Source organism: Sitophilus oryzae, unplaced genomic scaffold, assembly GCF_002938485.1.
Source record: "Sitophilus oryzae breed Bouriz unplaced genomic scaffold, Soryzae_2.0 scaffold_1512_pilon_pilon, whole genome shotgun sequence".
NCBI lineage: Eukaryota > Metazoa > Arthropoda > Insecta > Coleoptera > Curculionidae > Sitophilus > Sitophilus oryzae.
In genome coordinates this window covers 1,396,082-1,423,184 of record NW_022146184.1, presented here as the reverse complement: position 1 = coordinate 1,423,184, position 27,103 = coordinate 1,396,082, and the positions used below count along the sequence as shown (strand labels likewise).

Below are 27,103 nucleotides of genomic sequence, written 5' to 3'. Positions count from 1 at the left end.
AAATTGTTCGAATTAATATTTAAAGATATTTTTTGCTGGACTGGTGCACTCACCTGTTTCAGAATTGCATAAAACACGTCTAAGGGTGAGTTGAGATCAACTCCTCCATGTGAACCATGCAGGCTTTGAGATTCGTCACTTTCTCGTTGTTCATCGAATACGTCTAATTGAACGGCTAGCTCAGGTTCTGCTTCCGAACATTTTCTATAAAAAAAAAGATGTAAGTATGATTAAGTGTAAATAACAGAATAATACTCATGGCTCAGAACATAGCCCTTACAATATGCATATAACGTTACTCTTTCTCAAGAAGAGGTCTAACTAGCTATTTTACTAGAGCTAAGAAACGAAAAAAGTTAGGTTTAAAGCAAGCAGTAGTCAGCATAGTTTTAAAGGTAATGATTTCCGACATATTGGTAATGCAGATATGCTACCTGAGATCAAAAATTTTATACGAGAAGATTTAAACTGCAAAGTATCTAAACTTTTAAAATTTGTCCAGCTATCCTTTTTGTAACTTAGGCTGAAAAAATCGCCTTTTTCATTAATGTCCACCTAACTGTTCGTGTAAGGGTAGTTTTTCAATTTCACCCTAAAATCTTTATGATCATCATTTAGCATTTTTCATGAGATTTCCAAAAAGACGCCACAAGTGGGGTGTTGCCATTTAAGATTTTCAAGTGAGTAGGGGTGCCTCCTAAGGGGTAGGTCGGGGTGGTTCAAAAATACGTCATATGTATTCCCCCTCGATTTTATAGAAATGATATTTTTTATTTTTTTGATATCTTTTTTGGTTTAAAAATTATAGCCATTGTAAGTTTTCAGTGGTCCACCCTGTATATATAATGTATAGTTTAGTTCATGTCATATATTGGCATAACACATACAATAATGCAGTGTTAGTCGATACAACATTTTTCCAATATTTATCTATACCAAAATGTTACTAATCAATGGAGAAAGCCCACTGAAGGATATAAATAGACTTATTGACATGATTAATTAATAATTAAAAGGTAATTTATTTCGGATATTTCACAAAGGCGTACTAACATTTACCGAAAACAGAGAATATCACATACGTAGTAACTTACAGTTATTTCTATATGAGAAATTTTTCACTAGATTACTCAGATATCTAAATAAATAACAAACATTTATTTGGACAATGTGCTAATATATAAGTATATTTACCTAATATTTTTAACCTACCGCAGTTATAAATATTGGAATGCAATAATAATTGTTATTCTGTCAAATTGTAGGTAAATTTTTCGGAATGCTGCTAATTTTGAAGATATTTTTGTTGCCATACGTGTTTGCTTATAGTTTTCGTTTAGATTTAGGATACCGCGGGGTATTGGGAGCCATTGGGTAATGGGAGCCATTGTGTAATTTTGAATAACGCGCCCTGATCTGAGCACTGACAGTTGCTATACGCGGGATCCCCCATTAAATGTTTCCTAAAGCAACCACCGCTTTGTTTTAGGACGATTCTGTGGGACGATTCCAAGTCTGTAGAAAACGCATCGTGTTTACGCGACTTCCTTATACAGTGCACGTTTTAAAAAATTAGTGGTAAGTTGTATTTATATTTTGCTTTAGAACAAAATAGCGGTGTTAAACGAAATCTACTGAAGTGTAGGTTCGATTATGGGTAATGAGAGCTAATGATAGGTTTTAGTTTTTTTTTTGCATACCAGTAATGTTTATCTAAAACAGAGAACTGATACTTATATTTTATTTTACACATCACGAAGTATCTAGAAAAAGAAAATTGGTTGCAAGGAGTGGAATAAGTAGCATTTTATTTCAGGTTTTCCTTAGGGGGCTCTTATTGCCCCGCGCTACCCTAACAGTAAAATAGATACCTTTTTTCAACGTTATACTTTACTATGTTTAAAAAAAATATACCGGGTGCGTCTCAAAAGTGGCTCAACCCCAAGAACAGTTAACCTAATAGGACTGCTCATTCAGCCAAAAGTGTCCGCCGGGTGCATGCGAAACCTACTCGCTTTGTGACGTCATTGCAGCCCTTGTCATGGTTAGTAGTCCTTATCTGGCAACCAATAATACACACACGTGCATTATTGGTTACCGAATGCAAAACGTTCATTATTTAGTTTATTTATTTAAACACCTTATATGTATGCAGTATAGAAAATTAACTGTGTATAAATCGTATTAAATACTCGGATAATGAATGCATTTTTAAGAACAGCAGTTCCCAGCATCACCTTTTGCAAGCATTCTTTTTAGAGTACTTCCATATTTTGCTTTAAAATAATTAATAAACAAAATAGTGGGCACTTAGTATGCACTTTGTCACAATCCACAACACAAAATGAACGTATTTATACACTCTATAGCTCTAAAAACTTGAAAGACACCTTTTTCACATTTAAAATTGACAAAAAAATTAACTCAAAATTTCTCAGCTGTTATTTTTATAAATTTACCATAGGCAACTAATAATACACACTACACACTAAGGGCTACAATGACGTCACAAATGTCAACTGAAGCGCGGGAAGAGGCGAACGTACGTCTTATGAGGATGAGCAATCCTATTAGTTTACCGTTCTTGGCTCAACCCTATATTCTTTTTTAATTTTTCAGATAAAAAAACGAGATTTGGTATCTCCTTATATGACATAAATTAGAATTGATTGACGTATTCAATTGTTTTTGGTCACTTCCTGTTTCACCGAAAATGACCACAACTTTTGATTTTCCAATGGCACTCTCGGTATTTTTTTACTCTATTCGATAAAAAATGATACTCTAAATAGGAGCATATCACATGTCAACTTTTGACAATTTGACTCAAAATACCAAGTGTGTGTTACCAAATTATTCGTAAAAAATCGCTTTTTCCAAATGTGCTAATGTGACGCCCTCGTTGCATTTGAAAAAAATACATACTTTTTTAAATAATAAATTTTTACATTTTAATACATTAATTTTGTCCACATTCACAAAAATTTAAATAGTAATATATTTTTATTAAGTCCTATAAAATCATAATTATCATCATTATCATTTTACTAGTATAATAAATATTCTACCAATTTCTAAAAAATGACATTAAAATGTATAATGAAACTCTTAACAAATCGAAATAATATGAATTTTAATTATATACCTATCGTGAGTCAAAGACTGACTCAGGTCGGTATATATAAAACTGGAAATCTTGGAGAGAAGTGTTTACGAGTATACATGTAGGTGTAAGGCAGACAGTTTAATATATACAATAGTACCTATACCGAGCATGACCCATAACTTGGCTACTACATGCGGAGTTCTTCTGTGGGTACATATATTTTGCAGAATAACAGATATTTTTATTTTTATACATATATAGTTTTACTTCATATGTATTTATTCTGTATATTTTATTTCTAAGAATTTCCTAGGGTATAGATTTAGTCTTTCTTTCTAAAGACAGTTTTAATTTTCTACATAAAAACATAAAATATTAATAGAACCTTTTAAAAAGTAATAGCGATTTTATATAATATTTTTTCAATCCGGCGAAATTATTTGGGCTTATACAGGGTGCTACAAATTCAAAGGTACGAGCATTGGTATCTCGGTAACCGTAATAGATACGAATAATACGAATATAGTTAAAATGGTTAAAGTTGCGCTTTGGGATGTTCACCAAGATGCCATCAAAAAAATTTTCAAAATTTCAAGGATTGCTTGAGTTTTTTAAACAAAAACTGATTTTTTTGAATTTTTTTTTACCCTGTCGTTACTTTTTAGAAAATCAAAAAAATAATTGCATATTCTCAAAGCCACTTTATTAGGGCAATCTGATAGTATTTTTAGATTTTCAAATTAGCTGATAATTTGTGAGATACAGAGGCCAGGTATTTTTTATTTCAGGTTTTGAAAGAACTCGGTCTCCTGAGTACAATGATATGCATTGCACTCTGATGTACTGACATGCATTTTTATATTTTTTTTTTGTTTTGGGTACCTTAACAACAACAAAGCTATTTAATGATTATTTAAAATAATTTCAAGTCCGAATCTGGTTTTTAAACTATTTAATCTAATTATATTCATCGCAACAATATTGATCAGCGCTAATAAACATTGAATAAAGAAAATCGAGCCAAATTTAAGATTCAATTAAATAATATCCAGGTCAGCAATTTAAAGATATTATTTTTAACTTTTCTTATTGTGAATTTGAAATTTCTGTCTGCGATATAATAATAATCTACAGATTTAAGATTCAATTAAATAATATCCAGATCAACAATTTAAAGATATTATTTTTAATTACAAACTAGTTTCTAATGCTCTACATGTTCAAAAGGGTTATCAACCTCCCTATTGCACATATTTATTTTTCGTTCAATTTTATTTATAGCTCTTTGAACTTTCTTCTTATACTTCCAAATTAATTTTGTACTCTTTATTGGAAATGTTGAGATGCCATTGATTTCACTTTTACAAATGACATCAAGTAATGTCCCCCTCAAGTAAGTAGTTTTTCAATTTCACCCTAAAAACTTTATGATCATGATTTAGCATTTTTCATGAGCTTTCCAAAAAGACGCCACAAGTGGGGTGTTGCCATTTAATATTTTCAAGTGAGTAGGGGTGCCTCCTAAGGGGTAGGTCGGGGTGGTTCAAAAAATACGTCATATCTATTCCCCCTCGATATATTAGAAACGGTATTTTTTATTTTTCTGATATCTTTTTTGGTTTAAAAATTATAGCCATTGTAAGTTTTCAGTGGCCCACCCTGTATAAATCAAAGTAACTTAAGTACAAAAACAAGTTAAATCTCATAAATCCACCATTACGTCGTTAACTCATTACATCTCGCTCAGCTGATTTTAAGATAATTACATTTTTAATAATTGACATTTTTTAATGTTCCTTGAATGGTCTTTTAAGAGATCTACAGAGCAACAAAAAAAACTCGACTAAGCTTTGAACCTTAATTGCAAACCTTAATTAATTAAATCTTCTCAACCAATATATATCTAAATGCTAATTTTCGACCAATATGTCTCACTTATGGGCTTATGGTATGTTTAAGGTCCTTGAACTTGCCTCAATTGGGACCAAGGAGAATTGTCTCGGCAATAACGCGTTGCACTTACCTTAAGTTGTTTAGCACCGGAAGCAAGTGACATCCTGAAATAAAATAAACACTTCATGAATATAAATGACCCTAGGTTTAGTGCCTATCCGTTATTTCATTTAATAGTTTATTGTAACAGGATAAATTCAGGTTTTATATTATGATGAAAGTTGATGCAGGAACATGCATTCTGATAATACAGGGCACCTCATACGCCTCGGTTGCTTATAGGAAAACGGGAAGATGTAGAAACAATTTTCTATGGGTATATGTGAAGAGGTAATGCGCATAATTGAAAATTATTTTGATATATACAGGGCATTTCAGAACTAAAATCCATCTCTCCAAAAAAATTCTATAATTCACTTAATAAGGAAAAACCAAAAAAGCTTCAAACTTTCAGTATGATTATATTTTTAATTTTTACGTATGTTATCTTTATTTATGTTATGTTCTTTAAAATCAAAGAAGCGATTGTCATACATTACTAACATCTACAGATGCATGAGCAATACATTTATTTTTATTAGATTGTATTAAAAAATCCCAAATGTCAAAAAATTTTCTTTTAGAGGCTATCGATTCTTTCATTATAATTTTGGCGTTGTTGAAATCTATTCTGTGTCCTGTGTCCCACGAATGCAGACAAATCTTAGATTTGTAAAATTCTCCTTTTCTTAAAAAATCTTAATGTTCTTTAATCCAAACATTTAACTAAGATTCATATCAAAGTTATATTTTTTCTTATGGAAGAGCCGGTATTATATTTCATTTTTGGATTTTTGCACCAAAAAAGGCATTCATCATAAGGGTTAAATATGCTTAAAAACTTTGGTTTTTGAGATATTTAAATATGCATGCTACAATAGAAAATAATATTAACACCCTATACATTACTTTTCAGAATTAATTCTTGTGCCTGAGTTTAGTGGTAGATAAATAAACTGTGCTGAAAATCTTGGTTGTTTCTTAAATGTATACAGGGGTACCAAAAATTGCTGATCTATCTTAAATAATTATCTTACATAAAAACTTCGCTTTTTCAAATGCACCAACCCCTATTTTTTAAACTAAATCTTTGGTAGTAATCGACAGTTGGTAGCTATTTTCAAAATCGCCGTTAGTTTTTGGAAGTTTTTAGCAGTTTATTTTTATTTAATTTACTTACAATAGTTTAATAAGTAAATATTTATTGTTTGATCAAGAAAAATGAAGGAATATCTGCTGGCGGGATGAATGGGAATTAGTGGAATAAATTAGTGGTTTCAATTAAATACTTTTTACTTAAGTACACACACTGGAAAATCTAGGGATATCATTTTATTAAAGTTAAAAATAATTTTTTTGAATAAACAACCACATATTAGTAGGCCGATTCTTTCTATACTTCGATTGAAACGAAGTATTCACACTAGTTATTTCTAAATTTGGGATATTTGCAGAAGTATTTGTGCATTTTTTGTCATATGTATAAAAAGCACCTAGCATCAATTGTTCGAATTTAACCTGTACTGGCTATGTTTTTATGATAACTGGCCAGAATTCATTCAAATAACTCTGTTTAGTATTAAACGACATTATGGAGCGTAGACATCTTAACAGACACGAAATGCTAAGGGCCATGGGTATGCTTGAAGGTGGAATGCGCCAAATCGACGTAGCTAGAGCATTAAATACAACGCAAAGTGTAATATCGCGATTAAGTGCACGCTACCGTGAAAGTGGTGATGTTGCTGAAAGGCACACAGGGCGACATCGCATTACTACCCCTCAGCAAGATCATTTTTTACAATTAAATGCTCGACGCCGACCGACTCTTACAGCCCAGAGCTTAGTTTAATTCTCCAAGAAACTCATAATGTAACCGTTAGTCCTGACACTGTTCGCAATAGATTAAGAGAGGTCAACTTAAGAAGCAGACGCCCCTGGAGAGCTCAACCCTTAACGAGAGGAAATCGAGAGGTACGATATTTGTGGGCTCAAGATCATGTTCAGTGGTCGAATGAACAATGGGCCAATGTTTTCTTCACGGATGAGTCACGCTTTGGAATTCATCCGGATTCGAGAAGGCTTAGGGTATGGAGAGAACCGGGAAATCTTATTCGGTTGGATCATGTTCAGGAAGTGCACCCTTATCAAGGTGGAACAGTTATGGTCTGGGAAGGAGTCCAGTTGGCCGAAAACCCGATTTCGTTTTTCTTGAAAGATTTCTAACAGGTTTCAACTTCGAATCACATATCGTGATTTAATTCTTGAGCCTGTCGTGTTATCATATGCCAATGATTTTGGGAGAAACTGCATTCTCATGCATGCACGGCCTCATACAGCCAGAGTAGTAAGTGAGTTTAATAATGCTCATCAATTAAACATCTTACCCTGGCCGGCACAATCTCCTGACCTAAGCCCCATCGAGCACGTATGGGACGCGGTCCAAAAAAGAATTTTGAGAATGGGTATGCCTCGTGAAACTCGTAGTGATCTGGTTCGGGCCGTGAATACAACATGGCAGGCTGTACCTCAAGAAGAGATCGACAACCTGATCAGGAGCATGGAGAGACGATGTAGGGCTGTAATGAACAGTAGAGGAGGCCATACCCTTTATTAAGTAAAAATGGTTTTATCTTTTTTTCTTTTAATTCACAGTTTAAAATAAAAAAAATATGTGTATTTTTTTGAGTTCAATAAAAATGAAGGTAAATTTGAAAAATTCGGTAAATTTCGCATTTTTATTTCCAACACGTCCTGTAAACTATTTGTTTATTTTAATTTTATTATATTAGAAATGCAAATAATAAAATTACTGACGATGGCTGGATAAAATTGTAATATCCCTAGACTTTTCCGGTGTGTGTATTTACGATCGTTCTCAATATCTATAAAAGTTCAATTAAAATTAATAGAATATCCTAGCAACAGCTTGCGGTAGTCAGTTGTATCCACCACAGAGAACGCCTAATAATAAAACAATAAGCTTTTCATTTCTAACCACAATTTCTCTTGGCAAAAATAACATTACTCGCTGATTTTGAAATATAATTAGTAGTAAAAGTTAAACGTTTCTCAACTTTTTCTATAAATTGAAAATTACTACCACTAATTTTGACGTTCTGAATGAATGCTTACATAGAGATTGAATGAAACCACTAATTTCAAGGTTCCCAATGGAGCTTAAATATGTAGAATTATATTAATTAGAATAAGGATCTAGGTAAAACTTACCAATAAATTCGTTTCTAAGCCTTATCCTATCCACCAATCTTGGAGTTGATATAATAAGGCAATTAATAAAAGCCACTAAAGCTGTTTGATAGTCCACTGCGTTTGCCCTGTCCAGTTCTTGAACTACGAAGGTCAGTCTATATCTCTCACCCTTAAGTTTCTGCAACAAATAACAATTTTTTAAATATGTCCATAGAGGGTCCAACAAAGAAATAACATACAGGGTGTTCTGTTTAAAAAAAAACGAAGTTAAATTATTTGATATTTTAGAAAGTTTGGCATATAATTTTGAACACCCTGTTTGGTTTTCGAATACAATATTTATAGCAATGAAAGTACAGACAAACTATAGTAAATATTTAATATAGTATTGATTTCATAACAATTCTTGTATTTTTAATACTTTTTTTTATAAAGCAACAAATGCAACAACAAACACACTGCAACAAATAAAAGAATTTATTGTTAAACCTTTAACGTACATTTATAATTTATCTCTAAATAATGGCACTTTTCCAGATATATTTAAAATATCTGTTGTTAAACCTGTGTTTAAATCAGAAGAAAAAAACAAATATGTCAAATTATAGACCAATTTCGCTATTAAGTAACTTTTCCAAAATTCTTGAGGAACTTATTAAAAAAAGGACGTGTTTGTATCTGAAACAATTTAAACTCCTTTCCGAAAATCAATATGGATTCGTGGAGTCCAAATCCGCAAGTGATGCTATTATAAAACTATCAGAATTGGCTTCGGAGGCCCTTGATGCATCCGAGGTTTCTTTGTGTGTTTTTGTAGATTTAGCAAAAGCGTTCGATACAGTTCACCATGAAATCCTGTTATACACACTTAGTAATATGGGTTTTAGAAGAAGGACCAACGATCTATTTAGAAGCTATCTAAATAACCGACAGCAAAGCGTGTCCATCCAGGGTGTTAAAAGCGAGAAAAGGGTGGTCAACTATGGAGTACCTCAGGGCACTGTACTGGGCCTTGTACTTTTTTGTATATACATTAATGAGTTACTAAACTTGAAACTCGATGCACACATTTTGAGTTATGCTGATACATATATATATTATATATACATATACATATGATACATATACATATATATATTATTATACATAGAAGCAGCCATTTTTGACGCTAAACAATTATTTTGGTTTAATACATTATCTATAACATTCAGCAACAGAAGTAAAAATAATCTAATCCCACTTTCATACCCACTACGTCGACGCGAATTAACTATTAATTTACCTCGGATGCATAAAACTATCGGACAAAAAAGTCATTTATATGTAGAACCTAAAATTTTTAATGTTTTACCTAAAGAAGTTGTTAATTGTCAAAACATTAATATTTTTAAAAAAAGATTAAAAGAATGGATACTTGGTAAATCAATAACCGAAATGCATACATTTATACTCAGCAAAATGTGAAGTATTAAAAACCATTCACAATAAATATAATATTTGAAAAAAAAATAATCTAATCTTATATGCCTTAGAACTTGCAATCTACCCTATGTCAATATCTGACCGTTGTGTAATAACTTGTTTTTTAGCGTGCTTAAGTGTTGGACAATGAAATAAATTAATTTTATTAATTAATTAAATTTAAAATACTATATTTTAAAGCGAAAATGTCAAAAGTTAAAGATGGAAAGATACTGAAGGTGCCATTTAAAAATCAAAAGTTGTAGTAATTTGCGGTACAACTGAAAGTCACCAAAAACAATTGAATACGTCAATACGTTATCAATCCTAATTTATGTCATATACTAACAAAAAAAATCTGACTTTTTTTATCAGTAAAAAAAGTTATAGGGATGAGCCTCTCGAAACGGAAATGAATGATCTGTATCAAAATATTCCTAAAAATTATGCTTTATTAATTACGCCCATATTCAAGTTTCAAGATTACGATATTGATAGACCAACTAAAATAAATACCTAATATAGTTTTGGTTTCAGGACACTTCTTGTATTTTTAATAGTTTCTTTTTATAGGCTGAAAAAAAATATTTTTTTATTTATTTATTAATACCTCTGAAAGTATCAAAACATATTTAATAATATATATATACCTAATAATATCTTAGGCTTATGTAAAGTGATCAGAAATGGAGCCAAAAATGTAATAATATACAGGATGTTCCCTTTAAAAAAATCATCCCGTACCACTCACACTTTTTGAGCCATCCTGAAGAAGTTAAAATATTTTTCTGAAATACATCCTTATACATACTTCAGGTTTCCATTTAAACAAAACTCCAAACAACTTTTTTATTACATTTGCCGGACCCTATATAAGCACAAACAGAAATGAATGTCTGTTTTCGGCCGTACCTGTATAAAACTACTGAGTGAACACATTGATAATACACATTCTCTCCGTTTCTTTACGTAAAAAAGGCCTCTTAGTAAAAATAATGTTCAGTGCTCCGCACAACAAACTCAAAAAATGTTATGTATTTAAGACAATTATTACAATAAAAAAAAAATATTTGAACGTCCCATATCTTTAAGAGCATGCATTTCGTGACCGATATTTTTAGAAACTTTTTTTCATATGCATATTTTAATGAGACATCACTCCATGACATTTAGCTCTGCATTTTTTGGACACCCTGTATAACTTTACATTCTCCTTAGAGAAATTTGATTCTTCGAGAAAATTTAATTTATATGAAAAAAAGCTGGAACATTTATAACAACAAAATTCATGTTCACTTCCAGTATTACTGTCATAGTATCTATAACATTTAAAGATTAAAAGCAATTTTATTTTGATTCAAATCAATTTAAATTGAATAATAAGTCAACAATAGTATTTGATATTTGTTTTCCTAAAATGAGCAATGCTAATTCAAAGTTAGTTCTTCTATGGAAATGTAAAGTTAAAATATCCCATGAATCAACTTTACGGAAGGGGAGCGTCTACTTAATAAACAAAAAAAACGGTATTTTAAGTCAAAAATGGTGTAGGTGACATTTGTTTTATCTTGTATTATTTGATGAAACCGCAGATTCATACGGTAGATATACTGCCCACGCTTTAAACTGGGTTATGAGAAGAAAATAGTTCGGGGAAATAATTTGTTTCTTGTTTCAAATCTTTTATATTAAACTTAACGTGCGTCTATACGAATCAAGTGATTTGATTAAGTCACCTGAATTCAACTGACTTGAAAGCATATTACACATTTGATGTCAAAAAGTTACTGTTGGTTCCAGAGATATGGAAGTGGGAGAATGAGCTTCGACGAGTGCGCATCCAAATTTTTGTCGACAGCAAGATGGCAGACATCTTCCAGGTCTCGCTGTCACTTCCCCTCTTTAATTGACATCTGTTTGTTTTGTTTTTTTTTGTTTGTGTTGTTATCTAGTTAAAATTTATTATTATCTCAATTATTCTAAACACTAATTCAAAAAGGCTTGTTGTATATTGTCATAGTCATTCTAAGAAAGCTAATTCGCCGGGAAAAATGATTAGTTTTCATGTGTAAGTTTATACAACATAATCGTGTTTACAGATGATCCAAAACTGTTTATTTTTAGTTTTCCTAAAGGCGATTTGTAAAAATCGTGATTGTAATTGGGAATGGTCAAAAATAAGTGTATGATGTGGCCATTTAAAGAGGATGTTTTTATTACGTGTGGAGGAAGAAGATACCTGGAATCAATGTTCGTGCTTCTGTAAAACAGTGCACTCTTATAGTGTCCATGAAAGCACAAGTTCAAGTGTACCAGAAATATGTCAAATAAGATTGGTCCTTACTTGACAAGAAGATTATTTGGAGGAAAAGAAAACATAAGATAGGGTATTTTAATTGAACAGCGAAAATTTAACATTTTTATTGTAAAGTTTGTTGTAGGTAGTTGTAGTTTTGTGCTAAATATTTCTAACATTAGCAGCAGCAGTGTGCAGAGTGTCAAGAGGAGGAGAATTCAGTTAATTAGATTTATGCACAGTTACAGATATGAAGGCTTTTTCAAACATAGTATCAAGTTCTATAGTCAACATTTTTAGTATTCCTACAACTGTAAAAACAAGGAACATTGGACTGAAAAAATGGCAAGATTTATATTGGAAGAAAGGGTATTATGCCAATAAGAAAATTAAATCTGTAGGCAGAAGTTTCTTATTTAAAAACTGTTATGGGGCATATATTAATTTGTATCTGTGCCACAAATCACTGAGAAAAATCATATAATATTCATAATTGTTAACGAGATGATATTTAAAGTCTATATTACCGACATCATTTATACCGCCTTTATTTGAATCGCTGTTCTTTCGATTTTTATCATCAGATTTCAACTATTAAGTTACAAGTTCGAGTTAAACTCACTTATATAACACACAATATCCGCAGGATATTCATAAAATGTCGGAATGTCCCCGGATATCCTCCAGACATCCTGAAATCCTGTGGATGTCTCAGAATAGAATATCCTATGGATATCTCTGTCGTATATCTAATGTACATCCAACTGAGATATCCAAACATGCTCATGATGATAAAATTTCCTAAGAATGTCATCTAGATATTTATGAAAAATAAATAATGTACTACTTTTTATATTACATAAAACGCAATAAACCATACAGATAGATATATATTACGTCAAGGCAACAAAATATCCTGTTGGTATCTTCTGGATAATCTGGATATTTATGAGCTTGGCCACTCCCAGTAATACAGAGAATTTAAAACGCCCGCGCAAAAAATTTCCCACAATCCATCTCGACAATTGTTTGTTTTTGCATCGTGTATTATTCAGTTCTTTGATTTAGTGAAATTCGAGGTGAATTCGGTCGTTTGTCGACATTGAATGGGCTTAAAAATGATTGAAACTAACAAAACTGGTTGAGTTTGACTTATACTCATAGTTCTAGCCTTGTTCTAGCAGAAATTCTATCCTAACCTCAACTAATATCGAAAAACGACGACCAACTCAGGGTCTCACAATGAAAAATTTGTGACAAAATTATAAGTGAAAATTTGTTGAAAAGCGCTTGTTCTATATCCCTAAAGCCATTTTCGTGTTTGATCTATTCAAACAGAAATCCTATTTTTTTGTTTAAATTGTGAGTTTCTGGAATGTGTGGTCTTAGAAATTATCCCAAGTAACATTTTTCGGAGCCTAAAGTTTTATTAAAAGGTGACGGATATTTATAAGAGGTCTATAAGGAACCTTAACATTTATAAGAGTGTTTAAAGTCTTATAAGAACACTATTGGTGTTAAAAGTTTTGTAACACCTCGAAAAAATACCTAATACTTGAAGTTTTATAATATTGCATCCAAAATGTTTTCGTTACCTGATTTATAAAACCTTTGGTATTGGTTACTTAAGGTTTTTTAAAAGGGTTTTATAGCGTGCTTAAAAACCTTATTATAAAACTTTTACTCTTGGAGTTTTATAGCTTACTTCGTAAAACCCTTATAAATCCTAAGGCACCTAATAAACATTCTACAGCTACTACAAAACCTAAAGAATTTTATAAAACTTATAGGCTCAGTAGCAACTCCTTACATGTGTAGAATAGGGGGCGCTATATTTTTAGGGTTAGGTTATGTTTTATGTTCCTGTTTTGCTTTTGTAAATCAATGATGGAAGTAGAAAGAAAAAATTGGAAAAAATTAAATACATTAGCAGTTTTTATAGAAAGTGCGTTAAAACCCGCGAAAATATTTTGGGAAGCACACCACCCACAACTACTAAAAATTACCAAAACTTAGACATTTCTCAAGAAGATATATTACCAAATACTTCGACTGAATCGACTGCCACCGATGAAGGAAGGGGCAGAGGACCTTTGGAAGAATGTATAGATTCAAAGACGGTGTTGATTTTCCATCTTCTGTGGTTTGGACAATTTTGAAGTGTATTGAAGGGTTTTGTTTTAATTATTTTGACTAAAAAATTGTTTTGCAAAAGCCAAAGCGCCCGAAACAAAAAGTGGGGTTATAGTCAATGGTCAAGTTTCTATAAAAATCTTTTTGGTAACTTATAAAACTATTAAGTATCACAAAAGCACCTCAGGTTTTATTGGAAGAGCAAAATTCCCATGACACCTAGGGAAGTATTATAAGAGTTTTTAAAGTGTTGATGATTACTTAAAGGCCCATATAAAACTAGAGGTTTTTAAAAGGCGAAATGGCGAACATGACGTCCTTTTATAAGGCGGCCATTTTATATTTGTGTTGTTGTACTTACACAAAAAAGAAGAATATTGCATTTTAAGCAATATTACCGAAGCTTTAAGACGTATTTTTTCAAAAGCATGGGCTTAAGAAATGTTGCGCAGTTTATTTGCAAAAAAAAACAAATCATGAGACTTAAATTTAATTTTTTGGTTTTCACAAAATAAATTATATTTGAGTTGACTAAACGGGGGCGCTTTAGTTTTAAGAAGGGTAAAATGTTAATATTACTCGATAAATTTTCCGTGCCAATAAAATTTAGTCCTCATAGATTTCTTACAGAGTATTTAAGTTGTTATGATAATTATTATAACACGCCATTTTCATCAAAGTGAAAATCCATTGCTGTCAACTTTAAACTACAAGCAGAATAATAATGACAAGGACTTGAAATAGAATATATTGCAAACAAACGTTGTAGAAAGAGATGAACTTAAAAGGGGCGTTTTTTATTTTGGTGTTTATAAACACTATAAAAAAAGGAATATAAAGGTTTTAAAGAGGTAACGAAAATGTATTCCTTGCCGCTATAAAACTTATTTATGGTTTATAAAGGTAAAGACAACCTCTTAGTTACCAATAAATGGAGAGTAAAAGTCACGTTAAAGGTTTTATAAGGTACTAAAATTCGGTCACCGTTACCTTTATAAGATTCTCCATTTAAGTGCTATAGGGGTGTTATAAGGGTAACGAAAACGTTTCGGGAACAATTGATAGGCTCTTAGGTTTTATTAAGTAGGTTATCGAAACGTAACCATTACCATTATAAAACAAAAAATGTTAGTTGGGATACCTGTATCCTGTGTGCTAACTTTGATGTAAACTGTTGCTGCTAGACATAAACTGCTAGACTCCATAAAGAGTAGTATAATCTGGTATAATGCCATACGATCGAAAAAAATGGCGGCAGAGGTGGCTTGGAAATGAAGATTGCTGTTGTCATCGATCGAAATTTTCAAGCTAATTGCCGTTTTTTTTTCGATGGTACAGTATAAATTGAAAGCTCTTAACTCATACAAATAAACTTCTAAATATTGACGCAAAATTCATCGACATAATATATAGGTGAGTATATTTTAGAGCTGTTAATAAAAATATCCAATGAATAACGTCAAAATGTGGCCAAATAAAACTAAATCGCGAACGTTTTTACTATAAACTAAGAATGAAGTAAGTATTGTCAAATAAAAGTCCTCATATAATGTCCTAAAAATATTCTATAATGCTCCCAACATCATCCTTGTATTATCCTATAAATATCCCAAATAATCGTAAAAGGCTTGCCTAGGGATGTCTTGAAGATGACTTTTTTTGCCCCATCTGGATATCCCATAAATATCCTCCTCTGGTTTTTGGATATCCCTAAGATATTTACTATATCCTTGGTGGATATCCTCAATATATCTATAGGATTGTGTTGTGTTATATAGGTAAGTTTGTTCTTTAAATTAAAAGACAAAATTTAGGACTAACTAGGTAGAGCTAGTAGCTTAAATTAATTTCTATTGAGAATAATTAGTAAAACAACACAATATTTACATTAAAAACATTTATTTAATAATGTGATCAGACTTAAATATACATTAAAATATAATGTTGGTTTCGAAATCTTAAAAAAATATTTAAAACTGCACGTGAAAAATAGAAGTTTTAGTTTTATCCGGATTAATGTCTATAGTGAATAAAATTTTACATATTTAGTATTAGATCTAAAGTTTTGTTTACCTTTTGCCAACTTGAATTCAAATCAAATGAATCAAAAATGTGAAATATTAGTATCATCAGCATACATAACTATGTTAGAGTCGTAAATCAGCTGCATATTATATTAAAAATAACAGAGGCCTCAAGATGGAACTCTGAGGACCTCAACCCGATACAAATTTTTCCATCGTAGAGTACGTCTGATCCACCAACCCCTCCCTTGCTTCTAAAAACTAAATTATTATCAAAGAAATAATTTAGTTTTAATAAATATGCGCTTTCATAACTAAATCTACCTGGCAAATTTACTGTTGGAAGTGTTATAATCTTCAGTTGTAAAATGACGATAAGCTTTAAAAATTTTCTCTTTTTAAAAATTTGTTTCAGCTGCGTATCACCAAAATAACAAATTCGGGCAAACTATTTCTTGGATTCGGAAAGCAATGATCTTTCGGTCCATTCTTTAAGCACTTCGAAATACCACAAAGTGACGGCATGGTGATGGCAAATTTTATTTCACGCAGAACAAAAATAGAAAGAAAAACACAACGGTGGCAAATCGTACATCCTTAATAAACCGCACTAAAAATTATGAAACAAACTCGATAGTTTTCGATAAACGCACTTCTTATTTAGAAACAGACACACACATCAAAAACTAAATTTTAGCTGGAGTTGAGCACAGGGGGGCCTACGGCTTTTGTTTCAGTTTTAGCCACCCTATCTCGGTTAATTTTGATTTGAAAAAAAAGTATAGAGACCATTTTTATCTAAAACTGAACGCTCTACAACTTTTATATGAACTTTTTTGTTCTAGTCCTTACCGTTCCTCTGAAATTTTGAAAAATAATTCTATTTATTTATTTCACCCCTTCTTGGGTGTGAATTTAAAAAAAAAAACACAATTCGTTTTTAGATTTTTCAAAGTAACTTATAAAAATTCCAGTTTTTGCCAAAACTTCGTATTTGAAGGCCTGTTTTCGTGGACTATAATGCACATCACTAGTGAAAACTCTAGTATCTCAGTATAACAAAAATCTAAAAAAAAATAAAATATTTAATTTTACTGGGAGTATCCGAAAATTAAAATAATCTTTATTGGTATTTTCCAACGTTAAAATTACAATATAAAAGAATAATGTTTACTATATCTATATAGTTGCGTGGGTTATAATTTTTGTCTTAAATAAAAGACATTAAGACAAACTCAATAATGGCGATATTAAATTACCTACTCGAGCGACCATTATGAATAAATTCGTTTTAAATCAACTTAAGATTTTGTTATAACTTCTTTATTAAATCGCTTTGTTGAAATGTTCTAATGCTTTTCTGTTTTATTATATGTAAAATAGGTAGTTATTATATTCCAATAATGGCAACGAGATACATTAACTTCTGAATTACTTAATCATCTTTTGCGCTTAATTTTTGCTCTGACAGGTTTGTGTAGATTATGATACTTTAATTGAATTATTTAAATTCTGCTTTTTTATTCGGTATTTTACATGTCTAGAAAATGATTAGTAATAATTGGTTTAATAAGTAGTTGGTAGGAATAATTGAAAATAAACTGTTTGTTAAACGTTAATTTGAATATTTTAATAGCTTCTAATACTTCGGCAGTTTTTTAGATTAATTTATTTTAATTTATTCTCTTCGCTTTCATGTTCTTACTTATTGTAGGTACTTATTGTAAAATGAAAGAAACTCAATGATACCCAAATTTAGAATGGCACTTTATCTAAAGAAGAAAACATACGACCAATATGTACTACTAGTGTACATGACCTATGCATGCGCAACCTGGACATTTAAAACGGATATTATAAGGAAATAGCAGGTCGCACAATGCTCAATGGAACGAACTATGCTGGGAATAACCAAGAGAGAATTGTGGAAGACACAAATTCGTTAATACTCATATCCAAAATAAGTTATAAAAAGTTATTATTTACATCAACAAAAATCACCTCCTTAAAGAGGCACTTAAGGCATATTAAGGTCTGTTACCCCTTTACCCCTACAGGTTTTGTACCCCTCTCAGAGAGAGTAATGATGATACAGTTAGAAACATCAAAAATACGAACAAATATCATTCAAGTGTACGCCCCAACGGCACAAAGTGAAGACAGAAAAATAAAATCACAATCTCCTGACCTCAACCCCATCGAGCACATATGGGACGCGGTCCAAAGAAGAATTTTGAGGATGGGTATGCCTCGTGAAACTCGTAAGGATCTGATTCGGGCCGTGAATGCAGCGTGGCAGGCTGTACCTCAAGAAGAGATCGACAACCTAATCAGGAGCATGGAGAGACGATGTAAGGCTGCAATGAACAGTAGAGGAGGCCATACCCTTTATTAAGTAAAAATGGTTTTATCTTTTTTTTTAATTCACAGTTTAGAATAAAAAAAAAATGTGTGTATTTTTTTCAGTTCAATAAAAATCAAGGTAAACTTGAAAAATTCGGTAAATTTCGCATTTTTATTTCCAATACGTCCTGTAAACTATTTGTTTATTTTAATTTTATTATAGCAGAAATGCAAATAATAAAATTACTGACGATGGCTGGATAAAATTGTAATATCCCTAGACTTTTCCGGTGTGTATTTTCATTAATTTTAAACATAAAATGGGGATAAACTTAATTTAATTAATCTAATCCTAATATAACATACCAAAAACAAATTAAAACTTATTTTTTTAAGATTAACGTTATTAACAATTTTTATATTATTAAACTCAGTCTTTTTTTGTATTATTTAACTCAGTTTGGCGCATCATTCAACTTTCATTATCAATTGGTTTAAAAAAATGACTTTATATTATCAATTGGTTTAAAAAAATGATTTTATGCCATTTAAAGCAATAATTTATCAACTCTTAACCAGTTCATACTTGATAACGGTCAGTAATCCTTCTGGCCGAAACGTTGTGTAAGCAACATAAATAAAGATAATGGAAGTCCGAAATTCTTATAATTTCAATTTAATAATTTGTTCCCAGCGGCCATCCAGATTCATTCTATGAATTTCTATCTTATTATTGGCAATAAACCATACTTTAATATTTTAGCTTCCGACAAAACTACCTCATTAAAAGATATAAAATTCAGCATCATTAATAATCGCTTTCCTTGCGATTTGCCCTTTGCCGTGAGATGTGGCAAACTAATTCCAAAACCCAGATAATAATTGAAAATAATTGTCCATAAAACAAAGATTAGACAATGTATATTTGTTTTGACCTGCGCATCGCATCCGTCAGAAACTTACAAATCAACTTACAAATTCGTCTGAAACCAGTAGTTGAATTTTGTTCTTAATAGCTGCCCTGTGCCTTGTATATTCTTTTTCTTTTAGCTTAATTTACTTAGCGAAAATTATCAATTAAACGAGGCAATAGGATATAAGGATCACGAGGCATTTAAGGATAGGGTTTAATGGGTTGGTGCTACATTTAAACTAAAACTGTATGTTTTTCCTTTAACTTGGGTATGTTTTTAAAATTTTTAACAAAAAATAACCAAATATCTTATAGTTTATTTTTCATAAATATATTCATCTTTGTTTGAAATGGTCGTAATCCCCTAAATTAAAGTGTCAAAACGAATAGAAATGTCAGGAAATAAGTATATAAATGTGACAGATTGACATTTTGATAGCAGAACTACCACCTAAATCGCCAGCGGAAAATTTAAATTCCAATTAGCCAGCCAGGCGCCGAATATGTCCATGGTTGGCAATAATGAAAATAAAAATCGCCTCGATGTTGTAACTATAAAAATTTATTATGGTATCGATTATATATTTCCTTACCTTGTAATGTTCTAGCGTTTCTAACGCCCTCGTTCTTCCGTCCTCGTTATGCGCACACAAGGCTGCCAGCAGCTCGAACATCTGTTTGCGCACGCGCACCGCAGCCGGTCCAGCGGCGTCCAGCGCAGCCGCCAATTTGCGCACATACTCGGGATGTTCGACGATAAAATCGAGGCCGTCTCTCGCCTGCTGCGTCTCCCCCTCCATTTCTGTCTGCGCGCAGCTCTAAGCGCTGCGGGCCGAACCTGGAAAATACAAGAATGCTGCTAACCATTTTGTTGACAAATTTCGGGCATTTATCGTATCGGGACGTGCTGAATTCGTTTTCCAGTTTATAAAAAACTGGAAAAAATGTTTCCACTCAAAAAAAGACATAAAAATAAAATACTACAATATTGTACCTAGATATTTATAAACATATGGCACACAATTTGTTATATTAGCTAAGTTATTACTTCTCCCCAAACTCAGTTTACAATAGTGCCTAGGAACAACAAATCGTGTCAAAAAATATAGTTAAAGTGTTTCAATTTGTAATAATAATTTTCATTTCTGAGAGACCATTCTAATGAAAAATAAGATAGAAAAGATTGCTTTATTCTCAAATCGACAATATACCAGAATACGATAATACCAGATGTATTAATTTATTATTAATTATTAGATAAATTAAGATATCAATGACAGTGAATAAGAAACGACGCCTCAGTGAAAGTCATGGTAGGCTTTGTAAAAAAGATGCTCTTGACGTAATAGTATAAACGTCAAAGAGTTATTAAATCAACATTTTGATAGTCTTTGCAGTTTTTTTTTCTTTTGAAGAAAGGCATTTTTAGAAAAGCAATCAAAAGATTAAAAACACTGCTGAGACTATCAAATTGTTGATATAATAATATTTTGAGTTTAAACTATCTCTTTAAAAGCAACTTTTTTCCAAAGCCTACCATGAATTCACTGAGGCGTCGCGTCGTTTCTTAGTCACTTTCATTGATATCTTAATTATTAGATATCAATACACCTAGTATTATGGTATTCTGGTACATTGTAGATTTTTTGAATGAAATAATCTTTTCTATCTTATTTTTTATTAGAATGGTCATAATAATTAGGGTTAGGGATACCGTGTTTGAAAGATAAGATAATTAAGGGCCTATTTTTCGTATTTATTATAATGTTGCTAATAACTTTGGTTTGAAAAAAGATATCAAGATGCGGTTTTCGCTGAATTTTTAAACCTTTCTTACTCTTTAGTACCAGCTAAAATTACATATACTATCGCATTTAACTTTTTCGAAAAAACGCGTAATGTTTGTTAAATTGTAAGACAGCGCCTCCTAGCGTCTACGGTCAAAAGCTTATTTTTATTGTTTATATGGTTTAATATAGAGTAAGAAACGCTCTTTTAAACGAGCCCTCACTTGTTGAATTCCGATCAACCGTTCCGGAGTTATTAACATTTAAATAAAAACAGATCTAACCTTCCCCCACTACTTTATTTTAGCAGATAGGGGAAAATGGTTCTTATAAAAAATATGCAAAAATTACTGAGGATTATGAATCTATTATTTATAGTATCCGTTATCTAGGCAAAATTGTGTAAAAACTCCTTTTTCTTATTTTTTTAGCGGCCGCTCTACAAACTTGAAAATAATTTCCAGCAATTTCTCATAGCCCCTTTACCTAGTTATAAATATTTTTTCCGTAAGTCCTACGGCTAATACTTTCCGAGATACAGCCGAGAGCTATTCTTAGTGGGACACTCTGTACAAGCGTGTGCAGTGGCTTGTGGATGATCTTTGATAGCTGGTCTATCCATCGGGAGGGCGAGCGGCCTCTTGGTCTTCTTCCCGGAACCTTGCCATGTATAATGAGTTTTTCCATACAGTCAGTATCCCTCCTCATAACGTGACCGAAATATTTAAGTATACGTGACTGTATAGCAGTTGAGAGGCGTTCTGTGATGTTCAAAAATTCCTTCCAAAAAGGAGTTTTTCCAAACGGCCTTAAGACAGCAATAATTATTCCTCTGCATAAACTATCGCCCAATTGCTCTTCTGTCCACATTATCTAAGATCATTGAAAGATTGGTTAAAAAAAGGCTTCTATCTTTTCTCCTTAAATATAAAGTACTTTCTACCCATCAATTTGGATTTCCAAGTAACAGTTGCACAAATGATGCTATGTTCGACCTTTTTAATAATGTATACTCTAGCCTGAATAACCATCAATCTACAGCTACAATTTTCTGTGATTTCCCTAAGGCTTTCGACTGTGTAAATCATAATAGCTTAATTAGCCCCAATACGAATACCTTAATTAGCAAATTGCAATACTATGGATTCAGGGGAGTGCCGCTCGAATGGCTTAAGTCGTATCTAGGCAACACAAGGCAGCTTGTGAGGATTGATACGTCTATGTCTTCTTGTAAGCCTATAGAATGCGGTGTCCCTAAGGGTTCAGTACTTGGCCCTATTTTATTTCTGGTGTTTATCAACGACATTGCAAGTCTAGACATTAGCGGTAAAATCTGCCTCTTTGCGGACGACACTAGTTTCACTTGGAGCGGCCGAGATGTTACGGCACTATATGGTACAGTATCCAGTGACTTACGCACCATTAAATCTTGGTGCGATTCTAATCTCCTATGCCCCAACCTTTCAAAAACTAAATTTTTGTCATATAAAAGTACTATACAACCTTTTGTACTTAATAACACCACTATTGACGTCGTGGACTCTGTGAGATTCTTAGGACTTGTTGTAGACAACTCGTTAAAATGGGACTTGCACATCATTCCGGAGAGGCCTTCTCACAACTATCCACTTAGGAATGCGGAGCACGATATTTATCTGCCAACCCCGAGCTCAGAACTAGTTAAGGGCTCAATACTGTACAATGCCAAGAAAATTTACAATCATTTGCCTTCGAATATCAAGTCACTTTCATTCTTTCCCGCATTTCGCAAAGCCCTGAAATCATACTTACTGGAGAGAGCCCTATATGCGGTAAACGACTTTTTTGTTGATGTTTAATCATGAACAATTTTGAATTTTACAATTTTGATCATCTCAGACACTGGTTAAAGGTCTAGTATTTTATAACTCTTGATTTTATAATATATAACATTAGTTTATCCATTTACAGTTTTCCTTTTGTAAAATTTTCTAGATACGCCTGTGTTCTGCAATGTCCATATATGTTTTATTTGTAATTTTATGACGTATTTTTTTTTTTGAATTGATTTGTATTGTATTACATTTTTATTTGTTTATTTGTATATTTGTTTTTGTGCTTTTTTGTTTTGCTTTGTCGATGAAGCTGTTTTGGCTTTTTGTACAATAAAGCGTTTATTTGTTTTGTTTTGTTCGGTTCTTGGATTATGGATTCATTGGTTCGCCGGGCAGTCCAGGAATTCTGAGCATTCGTCGCCAACAGTCCATCTCAGTTGCGTCAATCTTTTGGCCATCTATTTTTAATAAGTAACATTAAAAAAATTTAACTCTCATTTTCTAAATAATTATCTTCTAGGACTTGATCCAGTTAACATCTGAACCCCTCAACTGCGGGATTTATTACTTCTTTCTTATAGTTATGAAAATGAAAACTAAAAATGACAATTTTAATTGTATTGGGAATTGTCATTGTCAAGTATTTTTACTATTCCAATCACAAGGGATTCGTATTATTTGATGAACGGAGACATAAAATTGCAATACATTTAAATACTATAGAATTTGCTAATCAATCCTTTAAGTCTTTTAAATTTCCTTTAAATTCAACCAGAATTCTGCCAATAAAATTAATATTTTATCGTCGTGCATAAGAATTCACCTTTAATCGTATTTCAGTTAATGTTGTATACTCACATTGAAACAAATAACATAAACGACATAAAATTTTAATTAACGAAATTTTCGGTTGCTTTAACCTTTATGGTCTGCCGGCAATGAAGTTAGCTCTGCTAAATAAGTTGTCTAGATTAAAGTCAAACGAACCTTGTTTGACTATTTCCACCTTCTCTGTTGTAAGTCTGGTCTTAAATAGAACTTAAGTGACTAAATTCATGTAAAATGTCAAAAGTGCCATTATTATAATTGCTAAGATAAATTTGTTAGCATGTTTTACTCTAACCGATTTGTTTAGCACGGAATTTCATGAAGGTTACTGTATAAAAGTTGATTTTTTCAGTAGGCATTTACATATTTTAAACCGCATTTCTCTTTTTTAACGTGACTCACAAAATAAGATTAACATGAAATGAGTAAAATTTTACAATCAGATCACATACGAAATTGCTAGAAATTTCCATAAGAACCTATTCATTCTTCAAAATTAAGTTAAATAGAGAAAATAAAGACCATATTAATATTAACATTTGACAATAATTTTGAAAAGTTTGGGTACCTAGGTCGACTCAGCCTTAAATGAGTACTTGGGATTCACAATCCTGAGGTAATAATGAGCGTAGTGCTCAGCTAAGCCACATTATCTTCCTTGTATACCGAACGGCTCTAGTATGGCAAGCTGTACCTTGCTACTCCCAAGGCGTTAAAAGCTATATACGTGAGCTATTATTTTTATAATTAGTAATTAGACAATTTCATTATATTTTATACTATTTCAAAAACAAAAACATAGTGGTACAGTGTAGTTTTGATATGCAAGTTCAAAACAAAAAGTGCTGTTATATTTTTCAGGTTTCGTTGTCAGCCGCGGAAGTTTCAGTGATTTTAGTGTTGCAGCAGGATATTTTTATTTGTGAAAAAGAAATAACATTGTTTTTGGTTTGCAAAACTAAAAGTGGCAGTTTTATTGCAATGTAAGTAAGCATTTGTCCATTTTATATTTTACTTTTTTCATACATACGACAAGTATACACATATTGAAATTTTATAATTCGTTTTATTTAAAAATGTTGTAAAACAAACCTGTAAAGCGGCCCATGCATTATCAAACAAATTGTGCAACAAAGCGATGCGCAACGTTCCGTTGCACAACTGCATCACCCATGTACTTAGTAAAATTTTGATCAAACTTTTTATTAAAAGTTGTGCATTGTTTCAGAAACAATCGTGTCCTCAATTGCCATTGCGTCAATTATTATCGTATGTACCCTAGATGATGTCAATGATACGAAAAATAAAACAAAGAATTTGAATAAAAGAACTAAAAGAACTAAAATATTGCACAACGAAGCGCAACGCACACATACACTACACAACGCGCTGCGCAAACGCCTGTTGCAAAAAAAAATTCAAACATTCTTGAAACTTATCAAACAATTGCGCAACGCATCAAACGTTATCATACATTGGCAACTCGTTGCGCAACAGCCTGTGTTGCGCAATTTGTTTGATAATGTATGGGCTGCTTAATTGACATAAGTAATTGTTATGTAATACATCATGCCATATAAATGTAATATATTACTTTACAATTAAAAAAATGTAAATTTAAAAAATATATTAAAAGTATATACAGGCATTGATTGAAATTTTTAGTATGCGAACAAACACGAGAGGCGCTATATTTACTTTCATTTTCTTAACATGATAGATGAAGTTCGAAAGGGGGATGTTTTGTGATTGTTATAGATAATTAACGTCATATTTTTTGCTGTATTTTGATTAAAATGTTAAAAGGGTTATGTTAACAAAATTTATTTAGTCCAATGCTACGGAAAGTGTGATAAGAGTAAAAACAATATAAATTCAACTATATTTTGAAAGTATAAAGGTATGGAAATTTTGAAAAATATAAACGGAATTATCTAATTTTTCTCAAATATTAATAATAAAAATATACATACTGCATGTCTTGAAATGTATTAAAATATAACGTCCCAAATAATGGCACGATGGTTTACTGTTATTGTCAATAAAAATGTTTTTAAAAAAATTCCATAGTCTGCATATACAGGGTGAGTCTCAAATAAGTGCAAATATTAACAGCCCTGGTATATCACGATAAAAGAACATAATTTCTCGTTACCGGTTTTTTGAAATACGTCCAAAATAACAGAGTTATTTTACTTAAAAAATATTTTTGACCTAAATTTTGAGATTCACTGGATTTTATTCTGTTCTTTTTTCTGTTTTATTTTTCTTCTTGTAAATTTAATCTACTATTTGATGTTGCCATATTATAATAAAATTTAAAAAAAAAATGTTTTCCAAAAATTTTAAATTCTTAAATAAAACCTGATAGACGCGTTTTTGGGATCGAAATATACCACCCCTAAAAATATTTACACTTATTTCAGACTCACCCTGTATATTTGATCGGGTATTTCAGGAAAATATTTTAACATCTCAAAGGGTAACTCAAGAAAGTGTGGGTGGATCGGGACGATTTTTTTTAAATGGAACATCCTGTATATTATTTCTTCCTAAGCTAATATTTTTTGTGTTTAGGGTATTCCAAAATTTTTAACGGTTTCGCAGATACTCGCGGGATTATTTCATATTACTTTTTCAAAGATAAAATACGAGAGAAAAATCATCGGCTTTCATAAAAATTTACTATAGAAAATGCCATATGAAATATAAAACCGCGAATATCTGCGAAACCGTTAAAAATTACTCTAAATAAAAAAAATGTCAATTTTTTAATTCTCCATCTATAAAAAAAAATATACAGGGTGTTCCATTTAAAAAAAAAAAACGAGAAAAATTATTTTATATTTTAGAAAGTCATATTAATATTATTTAATAAGAAGATTAAATAATTAAAGTTACGCATTTTGAAAAAGACCAAGTTAAGGGTCGAGACTAAATCTTGGGATTAAATCTCTAAAACACTTATTTACACCTGACCTCTAACCAAGAATAAAATTTACTTAAAATATATTTCATAACATCAAAGAATAATATTGAAACTAAAATATAAAAATAAGTTACAACCTTCTTAACCCTTAACTGGTCCGGCGTCGTCTGACAGACTACGCCAAATAATTAACCGCCCACACGATTGGCGTTCTAGCTAATCCTGCCCCTCTAGGTCAACAACTGATAGCCATATTTGTGCCCA

The 27,103-nt window shown here is 31.6% G+C and overlaps 1 protein-coding gene across 1 annotated transcript in view; it reads right to left on the bottom strand.

The window, feature by feature from the left end:
- LOC115878459 (inverted formin-2) overlaps window positions 1–27,103 on the bottom strand; it is a 153,970-nt gene that overhangs the window by 55,667 nt on the left and 71,200 nt on the right. The window contains exons 3-6 of the mRNA XM_030894976.1: window positions 20,075–20,319; window positions 8,330–8,489; window positions 5,130–5,163; window positions 54–204 (exon numbers count right to left, since the gene is read on the bottom strand). Coding sequence (XP_030750836.1) covers window positions 54–204; window positions 5,130–5,163; window positions 8,330–8,489; window positions 20,075–20,281 — 552 coding nt within the window. The 5' untranslated portion in view covers window positions 20,282–20,319. The remainder of the gene's footprint in view (window positions 1–53; window positions 205–5,129; window positions 5,164–8,329; window positions 8,490–20,074; window positions 20,320–27,103) is intronic.